The sequence below is a fragment of the Chiloscyllium plagiosum genome, chromosome 7 (genome assembly GCF_004010195.1).
Source record: "Chiloscyllium plagiosum isolate BGI_BamShark_2017 chromosome 7, ASM401019v2, whole genome shotgun sequence".
Taxonomy (NCBI): domain Eukaryota; kingdom Metazoa; phylum Chordata; class Chondrichthyes; order Orectolobiformes; family Hemiscylliidae; genus Chiloscyllium; species Chiloscyllium plagiosum.
Window position 1 is genome coordinate 1,063,831 of NC_057716.1, and position 16,634 is coordinate 1,080,464.

Genomic DNA, 16,634 nt, shown 5'->3' on the forward strand with positions numbered 1-16,634 from the left:
CCTGTAGCTACAATCTGGGTTCCCATGCCCCTGCAGAGTTAGTTTAAACCCCCGCCAAGAGCACTAGCAAACCTCCCCCCAAGGATACTGGTGCCCCTCAGTTTCAGGTGTAGACCATCCTGTTTATAGAGGTCCCACCGTCCCCAGAAAGAACCCCAGTTATCCAAAAACCGGAATCCCTCCCTCCTGCACCATCCCTGTAGCCACGCATTTAAGTGTTCTCTTTCCCTATTCCTCGAATCTCTATCACGTGGCACGGGTAACAAACCAGAGACAACAACTCTGTTCGTTCTAACTCTGAGCTTCCAACCTAGCTCCCTGAAAGCCTGTCTAACATCCTCGGCACTCCTCCTACCTATGTCGTTGGTGCCAATATGGACCACGACTTCGGGCTGGTCCCCCTCCCCCTCCAGGACCCGGGAAACACGGTCAGAGACATCACGTACCCTTGCACCTGGGAGGGAACGTACCAAACGTGAGTCTCTCTCGTTCCCACAAAACCGCCTATCTGTGCCCCGAACTTTCGAGTCCCCAATTACTACTGCTCTGCTCTTCTTCACCCTTCCCTTCTGAGTAACGGGGACAGGCTCCGTGCCAGAGGCCTGGGCCCCGTTACTTACCCCTGGTAAGTCATCCCTCCCACAAGTATCCGAAACGGTATACTTGTTCTTGAGGGGAACGGCCGCAGGGGTCCCTGCACTGGCTGCTTCTTCCCAGTCTCCCTCACTGTCATCCATCTATCTGCCATCTTTGGAGTTACTACTTCCCTCAAGCTCCGATCTATGACCCCCTCTGCCTCCCGAATGATCCTAAGTTCATCCAAATTCAGCTCCAGTTCCCTAACACGGTCTTGGAGGAGCTGGAGATGGGTGCACTTCCTGCAAGTGTAATCAGCAGGGACGTCCATGGCATCCCTCACCTCAAACATGTTGCAAGAGGAACATTGCACTGCCTTCACTGCCATCCCTCTGAAAGTAACCTTTTATAAAAAAAACTGGGTCTAAAGAATACAACAAGCAAAATGCAGCACTTACCTACTTACCACAACGGGTCTTATTATTTAGGTTAGAGGAGGAGGGCGGGTGGGAGACACTACCTCTGTAGTGCCTCGGGTTCTTCTCCTGCGCGCTTTTAAAGGGAAAAAAACCTACCCGGCTGCCCCTCAGGTCTTCGTCACTTCCCCCTTACAAGGTGTGCCATTTTTGAAGATTTTACTGTTAAACTAATAGTATTAAAGGACAACTGTTCATTAGTTCAATGATTTCACCTTGCTTGCAATTTGAAATTTAAGAAAACATCTTCTGGGGAAGTATGGAAGCATTGTTTTTTGGATTCTGGACTTAATTGTGTTTTTGCGGACTCCAGACTTTGCTATCCATTTCAGAAAAGTAAAATTATAGGGAACACGAATAGTTTATCCATCATTGCTTGGCAAATTACAGACAATTAAATTGCAAAATAATTTGTGAGACTTACCTGAATATGTACAGATGTCTTCGGGATAGAGCATAAAACCTGCAGCCTTCTGACCCTGTGATAACAATGCTGCTGTTCATGAGTTGAGCTGACACTTGTTTTTTTTCCCCTTCATTCTTTTGTGGGATGTGGGAATTGCTGTCAACGTCATTTATTGATGTTGATCTCTCATTACCCTTGAAGTTAAATGGCTTGCTGGGCATATCAGAGTCATTAGACATCAACCATATTACTGTCATGCGTAGATCAGACTCCGTAAGGATGGCAGATTTTGTTCCCATAAGGACATGTGTAACAAATGAATTTTTATAATAATTAATGATGTCTTCATCGTCACCATTACTAAGATTCCAATTCTGGAATAATTAAGCTTATATTCCACTAGCTGCCATCATGGATTTTGAACTCATGGCCACAGTGCAACATAATCTTTATGCTACCATCATTCCCTAATTTATCTCAAAACATGAAAATGTGATAGATATTAAAAGATGGTACAGAAGTTATGTGCATAGAAGACGAAAAAGCAGGTTATAAACAAGTAAGTGGCTAAATATGCCAAAGTTTGGAAGTATTTTAATCTAATGGATTTTGGAACTTGCACAAGTTTTGAACTTCTTTATTTTTAACTTCATAGTGTTTTACATTTATATGAAACCCAGTCCCTGTTTGAGCATCATTCTAAAATGACGTGTCAGCTTTGTGGATCTACCACTAGGTGGGGCTGCTTCAAATTCAGAATATGGAGGTGACCATACCCATTCGTGCAGGATTACTGATGTGCTGTAGAAAATTAACTTTATCCTGAATCCATGAACAATGGATGGAAGATCTGCTAGTTGTGGAAATGTTGATTGCCAGTACAGTTCACAAGAAATATTTGTAAAGTATAAAGTTAAATGTGTAGCTTTAAAAATGATCAGTTACCTGACATTTGGGCTCAATTTGTGTTGAATGGCAGAATTGACTGCAATTTAATTATGAGATTAGATTGTGATATGATTAATTTTCAAATTAGATTAGATTAGATTAGATTAGATTAGATTAGATTACTTACAGTGTGGAAACAGGCCCTTCGGCCCAACAAGTCTACACCGCCCCGCCGAAACTCAACCCACCCATATACCTACATCTACCCCTTACCTAACACTACGGGCAATTTAGCATGGCCAATTCACCTGACCTGCACATCTTTGGACGTGGGAGGAAACCGGAGCACCCGGAGGAAACCCACGCAGACACGGGGAAAATGTGCAAACTCCACACAGTCAGTCGCCTGAGGCGGGAAATGAACCCGGGTCTCTGGCGCTGTGAGGCAACAGTGCTAACCACTGTGCCACCATGCCGCCCACAAATTATTTGCAGAATGCTGTATAAATATGCTGAACTATGCACATATTCCATGATGATAAGTTTAATTGTCATTGAGATTTTGCAAAACTGTTCTTCACCTGCTGAAATTGAATATTGTATTTTCAGTTTTGTGTTATCTGCTCATGAAGTGGCCTAACTAAGATGGCTTTTAAGCATTACGCTGCGACACAATGGTTTTAAAAAAACTGACACTCGCAAAAGACTATTTCCAACATTAGTTCTGTGTAATTGCAATTGTGTTTTGGGGTTTCCTGTTATAAACATCTATATGACAACAATAACGTAGATTTATATAGTGCATATAATGCAATGAAACACCCCAGATTACTTCTCAAGAACATTATGAAGCAAAATATGACACCAAACCACACAAGAAAGTAAAGCAATAGGTTTTAAGGAATCTCTTAAAGGAGGAAAACAGGGTAAAAAGTACAGAGATGCAATAAAGGTATTCCAATGTATAGGGCCAAGACACCATAAGATAATGAAGAAGGCGTTTGATATGCTTGCCTTTACAGTCTTCTTCTATAACGCAGTGGTTGCATTCTTGTGCAACTCCACATTATAGAAAAATCGTGCTTTAGAAACAGTGCTTAAACTGTTGGCAATGTAATCAGCCAACACACGTTTTAAAAGTTTGCGATTTGGAAACAGTGTTCCCCAATACATCAACTGTGTTACAGCAAAATGACCTGCATTGCAAGGTTACTGAGTATAGGATTTGGCAGGTCATGTTGCAGCTGTACAGGATTTGGTTAGGCTGCTATTGGAATACTGCATGCAATTCTGGTCACCCTGCTGTAGGAAGGATGTTGTGAAATGTGAAAGGATTCATAAAAGATTTACAAGAATGTTGCCAGCATTGGAGGGTTTGAGCCATAGGGAGAGGTTGAATAGGCTGGGGCTACATGGAAGTGTTGGAGCCTGTGGAATAACCTTACAGAGGTTTATAAAATCATGAGGGGCATGGATAGGGTAAATGGGCAAGGTTTTTTCCCCAGGGTGGGGGAGTCCAAACAGCATAGGTTTAAAGTGAGAGGGGAAAAGTATAAAAGGGATCTAAGGGGCACCTTTCTCATGCAGAAGGTGGTGTGCGTATGGAATGAGCTGCGAGAGCAAGTGATGGAAGCTTGTACAATTGCAACATTTGAAAGGCATCTGGATGGGTATATGAACAGGAAGGGTTTAAAGGGATATGGGCAAATGCTGGCAAATGGGACTGGATTTATTTGGAATATCTGGTCAGCATGGATGTGTTGAACTGAAAGGTCTGTTTCCATGCTGTATATCTCATTGACGCTATGACCTGAAGGCACAGCCATCAGTAGTGGAGCATTTAAAGTGGGACACTCAAGAGGCCACCCATTTTGAAACTTTGCAAATATATTGATATATTTTGCAAATCTAAATTTCAGATCTTTCAGTCTTTTTGTACTTTGCTGTAATCTCTGTATAGACTAACAAACTTCCATCATAGTTCCATCAATGTTTCCATTTTTCAGTGGTTGCTCTCACCTTTTGTCCATTGCTAATTTCAGTTTGTTATTCATGTCTGTTAGGAACAACTGTAACTGTGCTCAAACTTTTTAAGAATATTCCTGTAAGAAAGCAATTTTACTCCACTGCTAAAAAATGCAAAGATGAGCTGAAAAAAGTTCAAGACCTCCTGATGGCATATGGTATAATAAAACCAGACCTAAGAATTATTTTCACACATAACAAGGTAAGGAAAAGTTATTTGCATTTTTAAATTGATGGAACATCTGGACTTTTTCAATAAAAGGGTAATCATCAAAATACTTTGTCAGAGGAATTATTTTAAAACTATTAATGAAAAGTTTTTAAAATCTAAGTTGGTCCTTTATCCTCTTTTGCTCTTTTCTCTGGAAAAGCATCTGGGATCTGCATAACATCTTCCCTGAGCATACGCATACAAGTTTATTGCATGCCATGAACCCAAGACTCATTTCGTAGATCAGAAATTTCATGCCACAGTTTTGTTCTGTTTCATATTTTCTTTATTTTGTCAATATGTTTTAGATGCATTTGCTGAAAGCATTCTAAGATTAAATCATTTTTATCTTCAGGATAAGTACATCAGCTTTAAGTTTGCAATTGAAATTACATTTATATATTTTAATACCCAATCTAGCATTCTCAAGTTTGCATATTTGTCGACATATTTATCCATTAGTCCTAATTTTAACCTGACCCATGTAACAAGCATTAACAAGCGTTGGGCAGGGACAGATGTCTGTTTAAAAATCCTTGCATGTTTTTGCTCCATGTAATTTTACAAGATTCCAAGCAATTGTCGTCTTAAACTGTGAGCTGTTCAGAGCTATTCATAGCTGAAATGTTCTGGAAGGAAACCAGTTACATCACATTCCTTACTTTATTAGTCCTATTTTACACTTTACTATGTATTCATACAGTTTGTTCATTGAGCAGAGTAAGGACATTGGTCACTCTTTGACAGTTTGTCATTTTTTTGTTTAAAAATTGCAACTACCTGCTTATGTGCACCTGCTTTGTGTAAGAATTGGGAAAAAGTTAATTGGTTTCTCCTAACCTGAAGTACCAAAATATTTCGACCATGAGATCATAAGAAACAAGACCAAGAGTAGCTCTTTCAGCCCCTTGAACCTACTCTGCCGTTCAGCTGGATCATGGCTAATCCAGCATTTTTCACCCCCACCTTCCTAGGTTTTCTCTGTGCCCTAGATTCCCCAACTGATCAAGAATCTACTTCAGTCTTGAATATACACAAGAACTCTGGATAGATACATAAATAAGAATACTTAGAGGGATACGGGCCAGGAAGAGGCAAATGGGACGAGTTTAATTTGGGATTATGGACTGGTTGGAGTGAAGGCCACATCTTCTGCCTTGGGATTCTGCAACCACATGGGATTAATTTGAATTTCACCAGTTTCCTCATTTCCTCCCCCCCCACCATCTCCACCTTATCCCAGTCCCATGCCTCAAACTTGGCACTGTCCTCTTGACTTGTTCATCATCTGTCCCATCTATCCGCTCCATCCTTGTCTCTGACCTGTCATGTTCTCTCCCACCTTCATCTACCTATTGCATTCTCAGCTACCATCCCCCACCCCAGCCCCACTCCCTTTTATTTATCTCTCAGCCCCCTGAGCCACAGGCCTAATTTCTGATGAAGGCCTTATGCTCAAAACATCAATTCTCCTGCTCCTCAATGCTGCCTGACCTACTGTATTTTTCCAGCACCACACATTCTACTCTGGTTGGAGCGAAGGGTCTGTTTCCATGCTGTATGACTCTGCCCCCACAGTTCTTGGAAGCAAAGAGTTCCAGAAACTCTCAACCCTCTGAGAGAAGAAATTCCTCCACATCTCAGTTTACTATATTTTCTATTTGGGTTCAGCCGAGTCACCACATTTCAAATATCTGGCTGTTTGGCCTTCTTAAATACTTGGGGGTGTTTATTGTGGACATTGCAGTCTGTGGAGATTGATTGATTGGTTTTGTTTCATTTTTTATAGACAGATTTGTCATTTTAGAATGAAGTATATACCTTGGAGACATTATGATGATGTATTTTGTTGGTTTTCTGTCAGAGTGTCAGCTTAAACGGTGGCCCCTGTTTAAAAATGGTTTAAACATAGGCCTACAGTTTTAATTAGCTCCCTTCTTAGTCTGTCATGCACAATTCCGCAGGTCTCAAAATTTCTCACCAAAGAGTTCTAAATTAAAAAAGCGGGCTCTGTCTCTGATATTGTTGGTTGGTTCATTCTGAAGATAGAATGTTTAATATTTTTGAACAATCTTTCACACAAATAAGACAAATTTTCCAAACATGTTATAGCAGCATTCCAGATGGATTCATCTAAAGTAGAGGCAAGGCCTTCACTATCAGTGTATCTAAAATTGAATCCTAGCAACTACTTTATTTGCCTGAGTTGAAATGCAATCTTCATCACAGAATTACAGGATGTGACAGTGCAGGAGAAAGCCATTTGATTTGTCACGTCCACACTGGCCTTCCAAACTTACATTTCATTTAATGCTATGCTCCTGCCTTCTCCCCATAACCTTGCAAAATTGTTCCTTTTCGAATGGCAATCTAATTCCCTTTTGAATGCGTCAATTGAATCTGCCTCTGCCAGATTCTTAGGTAGTCTAAGACTACTTGCTCCATTTAAATGCTTTTTTTTCTCATACCACTTTTGTTTCTTTTAGCAATTATTTAAAAGAAAATGGCATCTCTGACAATTCAGCCTTCCCTATGGACTACAAGATTCTCTTCCTTTCTTAAATTTATCACAAACATTTCTGTCCTCACAAAACCAAAAGTACAGATTGAGGAATTTCTAAATAGAATTTCTCCAATCTTACATATAATCTACTGAATTCCGTTATGTTTGTGTCCATGGAACTATCTTTACTCTTTAAGAATTTTTGAAAATCTGACTACACCTCAGTAGCAGTATGTAAATCATTTTTTGATGCATTTTATCCACAAAAGTTCATACTTTGTCCAAACCTTCATCTTGTCCTTATCATCAGTCTCTAATTCTGAAAACAAATTGCTTCTCATCCTGCTTTTGTATGGTAGCAAGAGAGCCAATGACATATCTTCTGTACTCTTTAGTAAGGAACTAATGCAGATCAACACAGTTACTGAACCTGCACAGTTGTCCTCAGGCACTTGTGCAAATGTTAGGAGAATTATTCCTCAGACTAGCCAAAGAACATGCTGATATTGTGGTTGATGTGGTTTGCCCATGACTGAATATGACAAAAGGGGTTTTCTTTTTAACCGACACAGACAATGGAAAGAATTTGTAGCTGATGCAGCATTTCATAAAGCTCAAATCCTGAATTCACAGACAGACACCAAAATGCCTCTGAGTCTTAGTAAAATGGGATTAGAATGCAAACAGTAAGGCTGTGAAAAGGCAGATCTGATGAAAACCATCTGATATGAGAGTTACGATTTTTATATGAAATTGAAAGGGAAAACTTGACCTACCTGAGATGAGGCTTTTTAAAGAATTACAATAAGTATTAGACTTGACACATGTTTATACAAGAATAGAAATTGGGAATTAAATTTCTGAAGGCAGTTGGCCTTGAATGCAGAGACTAGTTTTGATAAACACCCTGGAAGAAACTTTTTTTCTCTGTCAGCAAGAACATTAGAATAACAAAAAGGTATAAACAAGATAATCTTGTCAGAGTACCAAGAGACAAGTAACGTGGCAAGGGGGACAGAAACAATTTTGAAAGAGGATCACCATGACCTCGAGAATAAACAGCTGCCACTTCGCAAGTCGAATAAGAGGGAAGCTGTTCCCGAAATTGTTAGCTTTGTCACAGAATCATAGAATTAGTTTTAACTATTTATAACTTTATAAGTAACTTTATATTAGTACAAAATGACAATAACTGGTAGAAATTAACATCCTTTTTAATCTTCTGTACCAAGATCAGAAAAGGATATGAATTGCATTACCAAATTTGAAAAGTCATTAGTAATAAGCAAGAATATGATGCAGTTAGCAAATATCTAGGAAGGGACATAACAATCAGTGTTCGAATGTGATCAATAGTCATAAGTCCCCAAGGAGAAGTGATCGGGGGATTAGCAAACATCACAAGATGATGGAAGGTCATAAAGTGGACCATGAAGTTGTCTATCTTTGATTGGGTATTCAGAGGATTTGATGTGTATGTCAAAGGGAATGTGACAACCACTGAAAGCAATGTTGTATGTAATCATTGTGGTAAATATGGATACCCTGTACTTTATTTGAAAAGGTAGTGTGTCACTGACCTCCAATCTGAGCTGTAATTAAGAGGGCAAGTGGGCCCCAAGGAAGGCCAGATTCGAAGTGACCTCTAGCCTCTTCCACACGTGTGGTAAAGGAGCTCCAAATAAAGATCGATTTGTGCTTTTGAACACAGCACTTAGACTTCTCTTCAAAATCCCTCTCCAACAGTAGTTTTTATACCTTCTAGCAAATACTTAAGACTCTTTCATTGCCATTTTGGGTAAATCTATCCCATCAACTGGACAGATCCACCAAAGGGGTAACACAATACTAAATAGTTGGGACAGAGTAGCCCTGGGAACTCTCAAGGTGGGACGGCACCGTGGCTCAGGGGTTAGCACTATAGCCTCACAACACCACGGACCTGGATTCAATTCCAGCTTTGAGCGACTGTCTATGTGGCGTTTGCACATTCTCCCCGTATCTGCATGGATTTCCTTCAGGTGCTTCAATTTGCTCCCACGGTCCAAAGATGTGCAGACTAGATGGATTGGCTATGGGAAATGCAGGGTTATAGGGATGGGGTGGAGGATTTGGTTTGGGTGGGATGATCTTCGCAGGGTTGATATGGACTTGATGGGCCAAATGGTCTGCTTCCACACTGTAGGAATTGTATGATCTATGACTTTTAGTTCCATGAGTGGGAATATAGCTGGGAGTGTTGGATTGGACAGCTCAGGTTAGAGTCCTGAGATGGTGGGGATAAGGTTTGTTGTTGGAAGTATGAGTGGTATGTAGGTGGTGTTTTTAATAGTTACTGAAGAGTTAGACAATGTATTTAACTGACGTTTTATTGAGTAACTATTTTATTTAATTTCATTGGAACAATCCGAGGTCTCCAATTTAAACGGACACTATTGGAGAGATCCTACCATAGCAGAATTACCCAGCAGAAAGTTTACTGGATAATTCCTTTGGAGTGTGATATGAGAGGGATTCCGCAGAGTCCACTTGCACAATTCTCATTTATTCTAGAATAACAGCTGTTTGTCTAGCCAGCAGATAAATCTGCTGTATCATACATTTGTAGGTGGAGCTTCATTAGAATGCTGTAGGCGGCAGTAGTATTTTACTATGATTGCAATCGAGAAACAGCTTTTCCACTAAAATTCTTGGAAATTTCAAGAACAAATACTATACAGCTAATCTTTTATCCGTACTCAAGTTATCAGCTGTAGTGATTGTAACGAGGTCAGCCAGGTGGACCTCATAAAATATGAGTTTGCTGATTGGGACTGTTAATCTGGTCCAGCCAGGGAGCCCTGGCTGACAGATTCAAACAAGAGTGTCAGAGGCTCTGTTCACTCTGAGAGCTGGCTCTGTTGAAGCCGGACTAGTGTCAAGTTCTATGTACTTGTAAATAAAGGTTGACATAATGACAGGATACCAGCCTCTGTGGAGTTATTTCACCAGCTGTCTTGCTACTAATTTTATTCTAATTATAGAAACGTAATTTATTATTGTTTATTTACAAATGTGCAAAATTCCCAGTGCAAGAGATTTCTTGTCAATTGAGAAAATTCCTTTTAGCTTTGTACATTGATATACTGGAAAAACAGAATTGTCATTGTTTTATTGTCTAGCAAATTAATGGAGTTGTGCAAATCCACGATTAAAATTAGACACCCTAATTGTGCAGCAGATATAATTGTGTCACATCTGTGTGCTATCTATTCAGAAATGCTTTATCCTTTAGTCCAAGAGATTATCACTATTCTTTAGGCAAAGAACTTACATAATGTGCAAGGGGTATTCATTACAAATCGCAATAGAAACATCTGAAGAGAAAGAATGAGGAAGGACTTAATAGAATTATATACTGTTATGGAAAAGAGTCACACTGGACTCGACATGTTAACTCTGTTTCTATCTTCACAGATGCTGTCAGTCCTGCTGATTTTATCCAACACTTTGGGGTTGTTTCAATATAGTCTGATGATAGGATTAAGTGAAGTGGAGTGGATAGAGGTCTATCCGAATCTATAAAGCTGATATAGTCAGGCCAAGTGGCCTGTTTCTGTTTTGTGGAACTTTCTAATTACACCTAGCAAGGTGGATGCACTAGTTGTATTTGCAGTTAGATTTTTCCAGTTTGAACGTAATGTTGATTATAAGGTGTGGCTTCTCCATATCTTTTCTCCTGCGGTATTACACAGTATTTTTTGTTGGATTGATTGATTATATTGGTAGAATGCCAGAGCAGTATTTTCCAGAAGCCAAAACAAATTTGATGTCTACCCAATCATTCCTGTGCAATGCACTTTACTGTATTTTAGACTTGGATAGATAACTAACAAGAAACATTTGTTATATTAGAGTTACTAAGAAAGAAGTACCAAAATGTTTAAATAGCAAAGTCTTCTCTCTGTCTTATTTATATTTGTGGTTTTTTTTGTAAATTGGATGCATAAACAAAGCATAATATTCGAGAACCACAAGCTAATTATCAAAAACTTAAATGCGAAGGTTTTCCAGAAGCCTTCATCAAAACTTTGAAATGTATTCCTTCTTTCTTCAAACGAAGCTTAGTTTATAAAATGAACATTTTTCATCTGAATAAATCAGCATATTTTAAGTTTACTTTTCATGCACTTGTGAAGATAACCAACAAGCAACATGAAGAGGAGGTGCATTTTGGCCAATTGCTGACATGGAAAATAAATTGATGTCGCTGGAAAATAAATCATTCTGTCAAGATGACATTGCACAAATGCCAACCAGTACTAAATGCTGACAAGAAAGATATTAGTGCTTAAAAAATGGATAATATGCTTTGCCTTCATGGTTAGGATTCTATTTTTTATTTAAAGAAAGTAACAATGTACCAGCCCTTTCTGTGTAATCTCCTGAAAAGGATTTGGAAAGAATCTCTACATGACAAATGTTTAATTGGAAATCCTTACTTCATTCTAAACCTGACGTTCAGCAGCTCTCTGCATATTTTATATCACATGCTTGATCAGGTTACAAAGCTGCATCTTACTATTTGGGATGCTGTCAATCTAAATTGAATGCATTGCACTGATTAATGTTTTAATAGTGAATCAGTTATTGCAATATGTACGTAGTTCTATACATTTGCACAATAATTTTTTTGACTTTATGATACCAAATATAAATTGTGCAACCCAAGAGAAGCCGCAAATAAAGGTGAACATTTGAATAAAATAGCTTATTTTTGTAACATTAGAAATGGTTTGTATTATTAGTTTACATTTCGGGATGTCTGTATACTTACATGACACATTTCAGGGTAAGGTAATTTTGATGAATTGTAATGTCCTCAAGCAAGCTTTTCTCATTTTGTTAAACTGATAGTTTTCTGTCATAGAATATCATTTTCTCTGTACAATTACAAACAATAAAGTCGTGAAACCAATAATCAAAATCTTGTACTGCGTTATTTTGCATAACAATTTGGATAGTGATCAAAAAGTCATCACCCGTATTCCAATTTGTAATAGTTCAAGGAAGTCCAAGTTTGGAGTGCAATTTTGTTTTCACATTGAACCAATAATGTAATTCAACTATTCTGTCAGAAATGTATAAGATTGTGATTTCATCTTGTTCACAATTTAAAACTACTGCTGCTTTCTGTTATGCTTTCCTCAAGAGAGACCCTTCATAGAATGCCACATGATTCTGCGCACCTTATAATTAACAGTGTAAATATTGTTATCCAATTTTGTGTACACACTACATTGTCACAGTTTTAACATGAGTCTGAAATAGTGCATGCATCCAAAATCTGAATTGTCTTCACTTTTAATCGGAGAAATTCATGATACCTCTTAATAAATTTTACATTTTTGTTGTCTTTTAAGTTGATTGAAATGTTTATTATTGTGCCGTTTTGCTTGATATGATTTAGTAAAACTGTCCAATAATCATGTTGCAATATGAAAATATATATTGTCAAATATTCACTTTAAATATACAAAGAATGAAGAGACAATAATTTTCAAATACTTGGAATTTAGCTGAAATTTATAATTGGCTCTAAATTATCATGGTACAATTGATTTAAGTTGTGGGGTAAAAGCTCATGATTGTTTTACTATTGTTAAATCACCTTCATTCATTGCAATAACTTGTGTTTATATATTACCTTTCATATGGTAAAACAAGTATTCCAATATGTGTAGCTATCAGATCTACTAGAAAGTTGATCTGAATCATGTAAGGAAATATTGGGCAAATTATCAAAGTTTGGTGAAAGATGTCATCATTGTTGGTGGTTCCTTGCAGATGAGGATGACTCTGTTCCACTCTCAGGGTCAGTCAGTGGGTAGCTGTACAGACCAATGTGATCACCGCATGCTCAGTTACATGTGGGGCAGGTGGTGGTCATGGGAAGGGGTAGTTGGCGCATCAGTGTGGCAACGGCTCCTTTCACTGCTTTCGCCTGGCTTCCATTGAGGTGCTCAATGCCTTGTCGGATGCTCTTCCACCACCTTGGACGGTGTTGGGCCTAGGTGGGAATGCTGCACTTTGTCAGTGAGGCCTTGAGGGTATCACTGAAGCGCTTCCTTTGTTCACCTGGGGTTCGCTCGCCATTTCAAAGCTGAGAGTAGTGCACCTGTTTGGGGAGTCTCTTGTCAATCACACGGAAGACATGCCCAGCCCATCAGAGCTAAACAAGAGTGGTCAGTGCCTCAATGCTGGGGATGTTGGCCTGGTCGAGGAAGCTGGTATTGATGTGTCTTTCTTTCCAGCGGATTCTCAGTATCTTGCGCAGGCAGCATTGTTGGTACTACTTCAGCAACTGGAGGTGTCTCCGAGCCATATAGGAGGGCATGATCTATCTTGCCAGAATGCTTCACCTCACCAGTCGAGTGGAGCTAACTTACCTAACCTGTGGGAAATCATTCAAAGATGTAGATTTTGAGGAGTATCTTAAAGGACAAGGGAAAATTGGGGAAATTTATGAGATAAGTTCTGGAGCTTAATGCCTAGGCAGCTCAATGCAACTCACTAATATTAAAGGATTAAAATCGGGGATGTGCAAGTGGCCAAGATTGGAGGAGCATATAAATGTTGTGTGATTTGAAAACAATCAGGAGAATTTTTAAATCGAGTCATAGCTGGACTGGAAGCCAATGTAGGTCATCGGGCTCAGAGGTGTTGCTGTTGCTAAGTGCTGCTTGTGCTAAATGCAGAATTTCCTTTTAACTGCCATCATTACACAATGTTGCAGGGCTAAATGGATGGGTGGGTGTGCGCGCAGAAACTGCAATAATTTATATTTAAAATATAAGAAATATCGTGAAACTAGTGTATAAGTTTAGTACTTAAAATGTTTGTGAAGCTTCATAATTATATAAACCTTCATATAACTTGACCTAAACAAACCTAAATTTAGTTCGAAGAATTTGATTCTGTGCCATCATATTTCAGGCAGTTGTATGGCAAAAGGCCAAGGTGTCGGATCACAAAATGGCCCTGTTAACAGTTCTAGGAACTGCTGTGATGGTCAGCATGGTACCTTTTCGACATCATGAGCAAGAACCTGAGGTCAGTAAAAGGTTACATTGATTATGCGCGGGGATAGGAAAAAAAAATCTATGCTCAGCAATTTAATGCAATTTGTTTTCCTTATCAACATGGTGCACTGTAACAGAAAGGAGTGGAAGCTGGGTCTCAAAATTTATTCAAAGCTAATTTAGATGGATTTTTTAAAGGTGAGTGAGTTTAGGTTATGGAGTGGAGGGAGAAACATTGAGATGATACAATCAGATCAATGGTGATCTTATTGTGTGGTAGAGTAGGCTCAAAAGGCCAAATTGCTTATTCCTGCTTCGAACTCCTGCATTTCTATTTTGATCATGTTTTTTTTAAACTAAAACTGCAGAAAACAAATCTGAAATTTGCTTAAAGCATTAGCAATTTGACATTGACCCTTAATTTTAAATGTGCTGATTTTCATTATTGAGGCTACAAGTGCCTGTTTTCATGATGCAATTATTCGTGAACCTGTCAAATATTTGGAGAATAGTTCAACACTTTGCAATTCCCAACAAGAATGAATGTCAGGGCTTCAAGCACACATCAGTCATTAAGGCAAGTCACTCATCACCTGATTCCTCAAAGCTTGTCCATTATTTACAAGACTCAAGTCAGGAGTATGATAGATTATTTTGCATTTGCCTAGATGAGATTACGTCCAACAAAATTTAAAGGTCAATACCATCCAGGACAAGCAATCCATTTTATTGGCACCTCATTATTATGACAGATTGCAGGCAATGTTCCCCAAATTGCTTCCATTCCAAACCCGATCATTAGCTCCTGGATAAGGTGGGTTAAACTGGCTCCTCTTGTTTATTGTCCTGCCTGCTGGATACTTTCCTCCCAGATCCATCGTAACAATGGGTCTGGGGGGGGGGGGGGGGAGGATCCAGCAGACAGGAGGGAAACAAAGGAGCCAGTTTTTATTTTATTGTTTCAGTTATTTTTATATTAAACAATACATTTTGGAATTAAAAGTAAAAAGAAACAGGAAGAATAATGGGAAATGACATCACAGGAAATGACATCACCAACCCAAAGAAACCCAAACATATAAATAGAAAGCAGGAATTATCAACAGTGCTTTGCCTGGAGGCCCACTGAAGATGTTACCTAGTAGGGTGATGAAATGTTTGGAAATGAACATTCCAGCTCAGCGAGCAAACCTACAACCGGAACCTCAACCTGAGCTACAAATCTTCTCAGACTCGCTAAGTAAAAACAAAAGCCTATTAATAAGACATGGTTCTGATCCATTGTCATAATACCACCAAGCCAAGCATGGAATTGTTAACAGTGAGGCCAGCCATTCTTCACATCATGACTGCACTGCCTCTCTGAACATTTTAAGTGCCAATCTCCTGTCTTTTCTCCATAACCCTGCATTTTTCTCTATTATAACAATTGTCCAATCCTCTCTTGAATGCTTCAGTTGAAGCTGCTTCCACCACACCTCCAGGCAGTGCTTTCCATACCCTGACTACTTGCTGTATGAAAAAGTTTCCTTTTCACCTCGCACTTGCAAAATATTTTAAAACTGGTTCTTGATTCATTTAGGAGTAGGAACAGTATCTCTCTACTCTGTCTAGACCCCTCTTGATTTTGAAAATATCATTCAAAGCTCCTTTTAGATTTTTCTTCAAGAAAAACAGTTCCATCTTCTCAAATCTTTCCCAATAATGAAGTGTCTGAGCTCTGGAAATTACAGGTTGTATGAGTCCTAATTTCCAGTATGTTCTTGGTAGATAAGGCACTCCCAAAAGGTACGGAGTCTACAATTCATGTATTTATTTTATTTCAAAACCGGCAATAAAATTTGCACATTGCAGAAATACTTTATTAAATACTATATTGCTCCAAATTGAAGGCAGTGACAATCATTATAGGATAGAAATTTGCTCTAATTTTCTTTTAAATATCTAGGCTGGGAAAGCTCCCCTGATGTGCTTTGGCCATCTACAGCCCTACATCTATAGATGACACCAAAAATGGAGGCGTAGTGGACAGCAAAGAAGGTTACCTCAGATTACAACAAGATCTTAACCAGATGGGCCAATGGGCTGAGAAGTGGCAGATGGAGTTTAATTCAGATAAATGCGAGGTGCTGCATTTTGGGAAAGCAAATCTTAGCAGGACTTATACACTTAATGGTAAGGTCCTAGGGAGTGTTGCTGAACAAAGAGACCTTGGAGTGCAGGTTCATAGCTCCTTGAAAGTGGAGTCGCAGGTAGATAGGATAGTGAAGAAGTCGTTTGGTATGCTTTCCTTTATTGGTCAGAGTACTGAGTACAGGAGTTGGGAGGTCATGTTGCGGCTGTACAGGACATTGGTTAGACCACTGTTGGAATATTGCATGCAATTCTGGTCTCCTTCCTATCAGAAAGATATTGTGAAAGTTGAAAGGGTTCACAAAAGATTTACAAGGATATTGCCAGGGCTGGAGGATTTGAGCTATAGGGAAGA

At 39.0% G+C, this 16,634-nt stretch overlaps 1 protein-coding gene across 3 annotated transcripts in view; it reads left to right on the top strand.

The window, feature by feature from the left end:
- Nucleotides 1–16,634, top strand: part of pms1 (PMS1 homolog 1, mismatch repair system component) — a 113,717-nt gene that overhangs the window by 42,381 nt on the left and 54,702 nt on the right. For all 3 annotated transcript variants that reach the window (XM_043692840.1, XM_043692842.1, XM_043692841.1), the window contains exons 5-6: nucleotides 4,410–4,573; nucleotides 14,061–14,177. In XM_043692840.1, coding sequence (XP_043548775.1) covers nucleotides 4,410–4,573; nucleotides 14,061–14,177 — 281 coding nt within the window. The remainder of the gene's footprint in view (nucleotides 1–4,409; nucleotides 4,574–14,060; nucleotides 14,178–16,634) is intronic.